Below are 10730 nucleotides of genomic sequence, written 5' to 3'. Positions count from 1 at the left end.
CTCTCAAATGTCTTTCTTATTATTGTAATTTTTTAGTTTTATAGAATTCATTATGGATACCTTCACCTGTGTGGAGATGGCTTTCTATGTGGAGGTTGACAATGGGTGATCATGATAATGGCACGTACCAGAACAACATTTTCAGGTTCTCGTAGTGTAAAAGATCTTGAATTCATCAAACACTTGCTTTGATCCATTTTCTATTTAGCCTAAAAGAATTCGACCAACGCCAATTCTTAATGATTGGGGGTTTATGTCGATATTTTCATTAATTATCCTGTCCTGGCACAAATTTCAGATTTTTAAAGTCTTGAATTTGAAGTCCAGATGCTAGTGGCAAATTAATTCACTATGAATTCGATCTTTATATTTGCAACTCCAATAGTTCTGTGAGGCCTGGTTGATAATAATAATAATAGAGAGCTCATATTGGCACCCCAACTTTTACTTATTACACCTCAATTAAAAATAAACAGAATAAGTAAACAGTTGAAAATAAGTAAAATGTGGGGTGCCAATAGAAGCTCTTTTTTTTGGGTTCGAAATTATATGAGCCTAATCATAATTGTAAATCACCACGGTTATACTGTTTTGTAATGTTGAGATTATAATTTGAGCTGTTTGAAGAGTGCTTTAATCTTTTTTTAAGTGGGTGTGATAAATAATATAAGAAATTGGGGTGTAGTAAGTAAAAACCAGGGTGCCAAACATTGTATTTCTTAACATTTCAAACCAGTGGTATTCACAATCAACATGATTACCTTTACCGTTTGTTGCCATTGAAAACAAATAAACTTCAATACAGCAATAATTTAGCTCAAGCTTCTTTGGATATAAATACTCTGAACCAACAACAAACAGCTGCTAAGCAGCCTTTTAAAAAAAAAAAACCTCTCCGTTAGCGACTTCTCTTGGTTTGACATTTCTAAGAGGCGAGAAGAACTCTCGCAAAGAATATATACTATATGCAACTCCATCTGTGGTACAAAATAAAGAACCATTTCTCCCCTGAGTCTATCCGCATTCATCATTATTTATATCCAGACCAAGTGATGGCTTAAGTTAACTCTCTCACCAAATCGAAGCGAATTCCTGAATTGTTATACAAAAATGAAATAATTCCAGACCAATCAAATAGAAACACCATGAGATCATCACTCTGGTATCAGGGGTTCCCAGCACCTCCACCATTCACATTTTCTGACTCTGGTGGTGGCTTTTGAGGTCTGCTTCTCAGAAAGCTTTTTGCATAAAGAGAACCAAACACGATGACCTGATATTTATTGCAAAGAGCGTGTCATTGGACGACAGTAAAAAAAACCAATGGAAAATTAGTGAAAGGAAAATTGAGCGTTAGGCCTACCCCTCCAATCCATTGACTCCAGCTCAATGGATGTGCAAACCATATGCATGACAACACGATGCTCACCAACTTTCCCCAGCGAGCAATAGAATTTCAAAGGATACCATGGATCAGAACCATATATAATATACCCAATCAATTTTATTGACAAGTCCAATATAAATCAGAGAGATTATATTGCCACACCAACTTTTACTAATGGCATCCAAGATGGGGGTGTGGCAATAGAATCTATAAATAAGTGCAACTGTAATATTTAAGAAGTTTATTACCTGTCTTGTGGTCATTATGGTCGCAAAAGTGAGAGCACCAAATGTCCGGATTGTGTAAGAAATGAAGAATTGACTAGCTGTTGCTACCTGCAATCAAATCTTAATTAGCAAAGAGGAGGACTTTATGTTTCTTGATCTTTGTTCATGGTGATATAGTAGTTATTTATAGAAGGAACATGGAAATGACAGTTTTAGACAAAGTAGTAGGATAATTGGTAGGTGTTTAGTTAGAGAAGTAAGAGAAAATATTACTTACAGTAGAAAGCAATGCAATATCGAAGAAGCAATCATTATGACGAAACACAAAATCCACGGCCAAAAGAAGATGTCCCTGTAACACTAGTCCTAATTCAGAATACACCCAAGGTACATAATCAGTAATCGGAGAGTATAGTGGTGAGCTACGTGACAGAATACAATAAATGAAGCTAACAGAGAAAAGAAAATAGTGCTGATAAAAATATGATCTTGCAGAGAATTTGGTGGAAACAGAAGATAAAGGACTTGTTAACATCAGCATGGCATATTCATGATCAATATAACAAACAAGAAAAAAGAGGAATTTGTGAGGGTCAAGATCATTGTTAGAATTATGTGCTACAACAAAACTTCAATCATAAAAAAGTGAGTAAAATATTAGATTAAAAAAATGTAGTAAAAACAAACATTTTTGCATTTATATACACCTAGGATGCTGCAGGTAAAGTAGTAATGTAACTAAATAGTACCCAAAATTTCTAACCTTTATCTCAGTAATGTAAGGAATTTTCATCGTTTCCAAAACTTGACCATAAGTTCCAAAGCTTGTCACAGAACAAACATTTTCACAAACAAAATATAATAACATAGATAAATAAATAGCAAACATTTAAAAAAGAATAAATCCAGGGAAATTGAAGAAGAAAGAAAATAATGAAAGTTCACGTTTTCACAATCCTAAGTTTAATATCCAAATCCTAACTTATGAACATCAAATTAAAATCTATATTATATCCATAGTGTCATACTTCCAAATTATCAAGTTTTAATCCCTCGAACAGAAAACAATTTCAGAGTGTAAAATCACTCCAACAAAAAACATATTAACACTCTTAAGAATAGAAGAAGCAAAAGAACAGGTTTGTCATAGAGAAACAAAAACATGGAAAATGTAGAAAAATAGGGAAAGTAGAAACAGGAGAATTGTAACCAAAGATTTTAGAGTTGCAAATCTGGTGGGACTTCTAGTTATTAAGGCCGAAAGAAAAGAAAAGACGTAATACAAAGAAATAAGGACCTGTGTAAATTAACTGTTAGAAGAGGCAACTTTGAGGGGGGGAGGGGGGTTGAATACAACACATCCCCGTAAAATTACACTTTTGAGTCAAAAGGAGTGTCCCCCCCAAGGCATAAACATTTTCAATGCCTTTTTGAATAAGATGTGCATGTTTTTCAGGGAAAGGTACTTAAAATTGTCAAGGCCTTACTTCAGAGACTCAAGGCATACGACTTCGAAAAGATTGATTTATTTCATATTTTAGAATACTTTAGCCTGTTGGAATAATGTATTCATATGAATAAGCTGATATTAATTAAAGTTTTTTATATCTTTTTATTAACAAAACTAAAAAGAGATATTGTGGAAATGGAAATGTTTTATTTAGTAATGTTCGTCAAAATGCAATAGCATGAACCTTATTGAGGTATTACTAACCTAAACCATGCTTAAAAAAGACTTTGAGTTCGTCATTAGTAAGGTGTCATGGTAAAGTGTACTTTTGCCACTTGAATAAAAGCTGCGCTAATAAACTTCGATAATGTTGTTATTAAGGGTAGTTTTGTACATAAGTTGCCTAAATTTACATAAGTTAGTTTGTGACAAGAATGGTACCATTAGAAATCACTCTTTGAGATCTTTATGACAATATCAATGATCAACTAATTTTGTACATGAAATTAGTATTTGCATTTTTCCTATAACACCTAGAAACTTGATTTTTAAATCAATTGAAACCCACTGCTAAAGAGCACAGAACAAAGCGGCAACCCATAATGATACATGCACATAGAAGACTAGCAGAAAAAGCTCGTCAGCACAACAAAAGCAACCCAGCCTATTCCTTTCACTGATTTCAAATTTTCAATAAGACAGATTATTGAGCTCCCAATTCCAGCTAACAATGTGATGCAGGACAACCTAGATTTGTTAGATATAAGGTTGTTATACTTTGGAAAGGGTGGTGGAAAGGGCCACATAGGTGGTGAAGAAGAAAAATTATATATATATTGAAAAAAGGGGTTTCTGAAATCCTAATTGGTTATATGTTGAAATGTAAAACACAAAGTTTTCCGATTACAACATTTTGAAATTACGATTAGGGGAAGGTTAAGGGTATTTGGTTGGGGTTAAGTGAGATTTGAATAAGAAATTAATGGAACCATGATTAAATAAAATGAGAAAGGATTAAGGGTAGGATAAAATGGGTTTCGTGTATTCAAAATTAAAAAATTTAATAATTCAAGAATTCAAGAATCAAGAAAATCAAGAACGAAGATTAAAAAAAATCAAGAAAATAGATATAAGATTAAAAGAAAAAGAGAAGTGATAGAAAGATAGTACATTGGAATCACATCAAGGGTTTCTTAGAATCACGTTAAGATGGATGACCTCCAATCATTGAAAAAGCTGCAAAATTTCTTTTTATTCCAAAAAACTTATGAAAACAAATTATAATAGTCATATATATATATATATATATATATTGGTTAGACTCAAAACCCTAATCTTAAAATTACATAAAATGGACTCTTTTGACCTTGAGAAGTAAATCCCATGTAAGATTGACAACCCATTGGTATTTTGACCATAACTTTCTTAAAATTCATCAAAATGACGAAATCATGGGCCCGTTGGATAGGTAACTGAATAAACCATCAAATGGCACCAAAATTGAACCAATACAACACGTTTGATCCCTCAAAATAAGACCAAAAGGAAAATGACGTGAATAGTACCTAAACTCTTATAAGACTTCTAAAATAATTAAGTGATAAAAAAAAATCAAATAATCTAATCTAAAACTAATCCCAATGAAATTTAAAAAAAAATAACCCTAGACCCAAACAAGTTGCAATATAAATAATTTTAACATTTCCATTGGAACCCGTGATTGCTTGCTTGATTTGCGTCCCGCATCACAATGTTCATAGAGCTAAGAGGCACCATTGTCAAAGAGGATCAATGTTGTAGTTCAAGTGAGAGGTGACTACTTGCTAAGTAGGTAAACTCTGTAAGTATGCTATCACAATCTCCGCCTCCACCAACTAATTACTAATCATTTATCCGCTTGCTTCTTTTTTTTGTGTCTTGGTAGAACCCAAGTCAAAATCAAGGTGTGAATAGAAGTGAATCAAGCTTCATTGCTGGGATACCTCTATATTCCAATCTTGAAGCGGACCACCTTCTGAAGAACAATCTCAAACATATAAAATAAGTCTTGCTCCAAGTGGAGGTTTCTTCGAGTCTAAAAAATGGAGCAATGTCTACTATTTGTCTTTTCTAATAATTCCCAACTCACACCGAAGTATATAACAATTGCGGAGAGATCTTTGCGTCACATAACTTCAACCTAGAATCAAATTTTGACCCTTGCCTTTTGAATAAACTAGCGGATACTTGTGCCTACGACACATGTGTGACACGTGCATGTGTTCCTTACACATTGAATATTCCTTACTTGTTGAAAATGTAATTGAATCGATAAAATATCAAATCCACTAAAATAAAAAAAATTGGTAATCCAAAACCACAGCCCTCTAAATTCCATAGAAAAAAATTCAGATTTTAAGTCGTCAAAAATTGGCAATTCAGAACGAAAATTTCCAAATATTTTTAACTTTGTGAGATTTTAAATCTTACCAAGGATAGTTGGGTCTAGAAGAAAAAAAATTAAACAAAAAAAACACTTTCGGTCTTGAGCCAAGATTTTTAAAATGGACGGCTAGAGAAATTCTAATCTTAGAACTATTATTCATAAGTAAAATTTATCTCCTTTTTTTTTTAAAAGTTAAAAGGGATTTTCCACTTTTTTAGGAGTGCGATTTTGGAGATGCACGGACCATGCTATTTGAGAATTTCATGGGATATTTTTACTAAAAACAGTCGAAGCTCGGTTAAATCTTTTAATCCCTTTTAGTTATGAAAAACACTTTCCTTACTAAATTAATAAGATTTCAGATGTGACAAACGATCATTGTGCTAAAATGCTTTACCAAATTGGAAATCCAAAACCACAGCCATCTAGCTTTCATTGAAAAACTCATATCCAAAAAAATAATCTTTTGTGGACTTGATCCATGATTTTTAAAGTGGACTGAACTCTCACCAAACTCACAATTTAAAATTAAAATTTAATGGTAAAAAAAAATTTAGTTTTTGTAGACTACATAGAATTTTTTCATCTACATCCCTATGGCATTGGAACATGCTTTTGGATGCCACAAGGTGAACTCAACGACCCTTTGTAAGATTTCAAATCTTATTAAGTTAGTGAGGCTAGACATACTCTTTAATTTGTTAAGAAAATAATTCAATAGGAAGAAGGGACTGAACCAAAAATATCCCATGATTTCTTCCAATAGTATGGTTTGGTAACTCTCCATGCGTCTCCAAAATCACACTCCTTTCTACTTCTCTCTCTTTATCTCCCTTTCCTTAAAGAGACTTTCTAAGAATTGGGCATAAAATAAGATCTGAAAACAATATAAAGAAAAATAGAAATCAGAGAACTAATTACATTATGGAAAAAAAAAAACCCTAGAAAAAGAATGATTGGCTAGATTCTTTTCCATAGAGAGAAAATGATCCGACCCGTCTCTTTAATTTAAATGATCTCACCATGACCCATGTCTTTCGTAAACCAGCAGTTGTCATGAAGAAGAAAAAGACGAAGAAGAATTAGAAAAGAAATTTAATCAAACCGATTCAAATACCAAGTAAAAATAACAATGAAAAAATAGAAAAAATTAGAAAGCGTTTAAATATTAAAATAAAGGAATCCTTACCTTAATGATTTTGAAAGCCTCCAAGACAAACCTCAAATTTCTGAAACTAAAGAAAGGTAGATGGAAATATGGGTAGTTTTATGTAGATATAGTTAGTTTTATTTGAAAAAAAAAATCCACCGTTGGATGCTCTCAAATACATCTTACACAGTCGAATATATTCTGAAGAGGGGGAGAGAGGAGTTTCTAGGATTTGAAAGATGGAAAACATGGGCAGTTTTAGGTAGTTAGGCTGGTTTATTTGGGAAGTGCTCTCAACCCTTGGATTTTCACAACTCCATCGCAGACCATTAATTATGTTTATGACTGGGACAAAAACCCTGTTTTGTATAATAGATTGCATGAAGCTGGAAGAGTAAATTTCTGATCCATCCCAATAATAACTTTCTGATAGAACTTAAGAATGTAGGAGTCTTCAATTCTAGTCAATTCCATCACCTGGAAAAAAATATGTTCACTTCAAAGCATGACTCTTGGAATGAAAACTACACTGCAAAGGTGTCTAATATCTGTGGAAATGTCACCATTAGGCATGTTGAACCAGAATGTTTTAGAAATCTTGAAGGTGTCTTAACTTCGGAATCAATTTAGGGACCACCAAAGTCTCTAAATGGCTCAACATTGTTCGAGAAATGGTCAAGCCCTTCTTTTCTGAAAAATAAAGGCTCAAATATAAACAGAAATAGTGTAAAAATTATGCATCCACCACAAACATCAAAAGCCTTATCCAAACTGTATGGATTGGTTGCATCATTTCTGTTCACTCGATTCTATCTAAAGCCATATCTTCTGAATAGATTTTCATCAACTCCTAATTCATGAGTATAAACAGTCACAATTCACAAATAACAATGACTTCAAACACGCCCACATCATCCCTATGTCCTAGTTACTTATTTCCCACAATCAGTCAAAAGAACTCTGATGCAGACCATTGCAATCAAGCAAAAAAATGCTTAATAGAATAAATGAATACATTTCAGAAAAAAAGAAGCAGAAACTCACCAGTCAGACTGAGAATACAGGAACATAACGTCGTATAAAATATCTGATTATGTATTTCCATATCATAGCCTTTAAATAGTTTGTCCTGGAATGTGCTTGTGAAGCCATCAAACCTGTTGAACATACACGGTAAAGGTCAAACAGCCTGGCATGACACTGGAGTGTCAGTGTCCCTTTTTCGTCGAGGACAAAGTGAAAAATAGAAGAAGAAAAAATTCGTCAATCCCTGGTAAATTCTTATGAAACGATACATCCACCACCTTAGCTACTACAATAGCACCCATTATATGCAATAACTTCATTGACGGATGATTGAAGAATATATGCAAGTAGAAACTTTATTAGACAATTATTATGTCCAATAATTTTTGGAATTAGACAAGTCCAATCCACTTTGGGCTGGTCCAGCAGAAACTCTGGCCTAAAGGTAAGTTCGGTCTGTCATTTAATTTGCTTCCATTGTTCCAAAAATTGGAATGGAAATGATGATGAGTATTTAAGATATACAGAAAACATTCTTGGCATACCAAACGACTAAGGCATGGTAGGGCTACAAGGAATTCATCTAATGAATGGCCCAGTTGTATTGATTTTTTTTATCAGTAAAGAAAAGTCATTGAACAAAGGGAAAAAAACAAAATGTATAGATACAGGTTGCAATAACTTTTGTAGCTGAAATGAACGATAATATCATAGGTGTATCTGACAAACAGTGAAATGTGGAAAGGGAAATTCTGCAAAGCACGAGCATGAGAAATGAACTTCTATGACAAACTTTTTATCTGAAATGACAACGATAAATCCTAAATTTGATACCTTATCCCTTGATTAGCTAGAAAATGAGTTCAAAGCTCATGCTCCCAAAATATCAAATACAAGAAAAAATCCAAATGGCAAGAAGAAATAGAAAAAATGGAGATTGGAAGGCTAAAAGCTAAATTTTGAAAGATGGATGATATGTGCTTGGCTGGACTTTGAGATGCTTTTAGGTATGATAAGAGTGGTGTGCTCCAGTTGACTCAGAAGTAGGGACTTATCTATGATAGAAGGCTTCGTGAGGCATTCTATTTAAACAAAAGTGGTCCCTTATAATGGCACGATGTGGAAATCAAGGAAAGAGAGCAAGAACAGGTCAAATTGGAAAGTTATCACTTAACACTTGCACATAGAGTAGCCCTTGAAATTCTCTCCTTAAAACGGTCAAAATTTACTAGGGAAATGAAGGAAGCAAAGTACCATGGCTAAGATATGGAGAAAAATATGAATCACCAAATTTACTCACACTTCTATGTACATAAACTATTAGGACATGTACTGTGATCTCCAATATTTTTTAATTGTGTAAGCTAATTCGCCGGGCGCTCTTTTTTCTGTAAGGACCAATCAATGGCATCTCCTAAGTCTTCATCAATAGTGAGAAAAAGGTTTCACACATGGGAAATGTGCTCAAGCAAACAATGATCCTTCTCACAATAATGTCTAGTTTATTGGTTTCACGACACAAATCAGACAAGAAACTGAGAATCATGGGGTTTCTACAAGTTTTATAAAAGAATAATGGCACCCCTCTCAACAATTAATAAAATAGAAATATCTCATCAATTAATATAATAAATTTCTAGAAAAGGTGGAGTAGGAGGAGTTACAAAATTCGGATATCACAAATGCCCCCACCTTTACATTTAAACAGGGTCATTTTGATAATAAAAAAAAACAAGAGAATTGCAATCACAGGACCCTATGATCTCATTGTTAGTTCTCAAAATTACAAAAAAAAATTAGAAAAAACCTTTTTCACTATGTAATGTCAAAAGTTAAAAACCCTGTAATTAATATTTTAAATTAAAAATAAGCCTTATGACACTTGTGCACGTGGGCCACAACTGTATGCGTACATATAGAAACAAAGATACACTTTCCTCACTAACTTGATAAGATTTCAAATCTTACTCAACGTTTATGAGGTCAAATGAATTACCAAATTGGCAACCAACACCACAGCCCTCCAGATTTCATGGAAAAACTCATATCCAAAAAAAATCAAAAGAATAAATATTTTTGGTCTTGATCCAAGGTTTTGAAAATGGATGGCTACTGAACTCCCACAGAATTCCTACATTTAAAATTAAAACTTAATGGTTAAAGAATACCTTTTTTTAAGGTTATTTCCTTTAAGTTCATAGAGTTTTGTCATCTACATCCCCCCTATTGCATCCAATCATGTTTTCAGATGCTACAAAGTAATCTAAACGACCCCAAATCTTACTAAGTTAGTAAGGCTAGAATTTCATAAAACAGTAATTGCTTAAATTTGTGGAGGCCACGACACTACCTTTAGTTCTGTCACTATATAAAAAAATATATATATAATGATATTTTTTCAAAATTTTGTGGGGGCCATGGCCCTCCTAGTCTTTACATAGTTCCGCCCCTGATGGCAACAACAAAGTTGACAAGAATACCAATAAACTACTACATGCCGAAGCTGGCAAGGACTTTGCTGATTTTCTTATTCAGTCTTTTGGCCAAGCCTCTAGGCTTCTTGATCAACCTGATCACAAATAAGAGCATGTTGGGTTCCTTAGTAAATCTACATGAGAGTGTAAGGAACCTTAGGTCCTGCTTGGTAAGCTGCCAATCATTCACAAATGCAAATAATTTTCTGAAATCAATTTTATAGGTGCTTGGTTACACAGTAGAAATGATTTGCATTACAAAAAATGATTGCTCAGTAAATGATTTGCAGCATAAAAAGAACAGCAAATCATTTGCAAAATCACAATGAAAAATTGTATTGCAAAGATCAACAAATCACAAAAAAAAAAGATTCGCAAGAGATTTCCCCCTGGTTACCAAGCAATGGTAAATCATTCATCACAAACCATTTGCAATGCAAATGAAAATGATTTGTAGTGTACCAAGCAGGGCCTTAGTTGTTCCCACTTGCAATCATACCAACACAAAGATTTGCTTTTGAAACCAGTATCACCTTTCTCTCCCGGTGAAATACCTCTGCTACCTCTAAACACGTTTGCAAGTTACTACAT

General features: G+C 33.5%; 1 protein-coding gene across 2 annotated transcripts in view; it reads right to left on the bottom strand.

Annotated features, from left to right (window-relative positions):
* Positions 1 to 811: 811 nt before the first annotated feature.
* The window catches only part of LOC147405120 (UDP-galactose/UDP-glucose transporter 5-like), a 29343-nt gene continuing 19424 nt past the window's right edge, over positions 812 to 10730 (bottom strand). For both annotated transcript variants that reach the window (XM_086441285.1, XM_086441286.1), the window contains exons 8-12: positions 7684 to 7796; positions 1892 to 1980; positions 1636 to 1722; positions 1364 to 1432; positions 812 to 1273 (exon numbers count right to left, since the gene is read on the bottom strand). In XM_086441285.1, the coding sequence (XP_086297411.1) occupies positions 1166 to 1273; positions 1364 to 1432; positions 1636 to 1722; positions 1892 to 1980; positions 7684 to 7796 (466 nt within the window). In that variant the 3' untranslated portion in view covers positions 812 to 1165. The remainder of the gene's footprint in view (positions 1274 to 1363; positions 1433 to 1635; positions 1723 to 1891; positions 1981 to 7683; positions 7797 to 10730) is intronic.

Source organism: Akebia trifoliata, chromosome 4 (genome assembly GCF_017979445.1).
Source record: "Akebia trifoliata isolate Shusen 1 chromosome 4, ASM1797944v1, whole genome shotgun sequence".
NCBI classification, from domain to species: domain Eukaryota; kingdom Viridiplantae; phylum Streptophyta; class Magnoliopsida; order Ranunculales; family Lardizabalaceae; genus Akebia; species Akebia trifoliata.
This window is presented reverse-complemented; position numbering and strand designations above follow the sequence as displayed.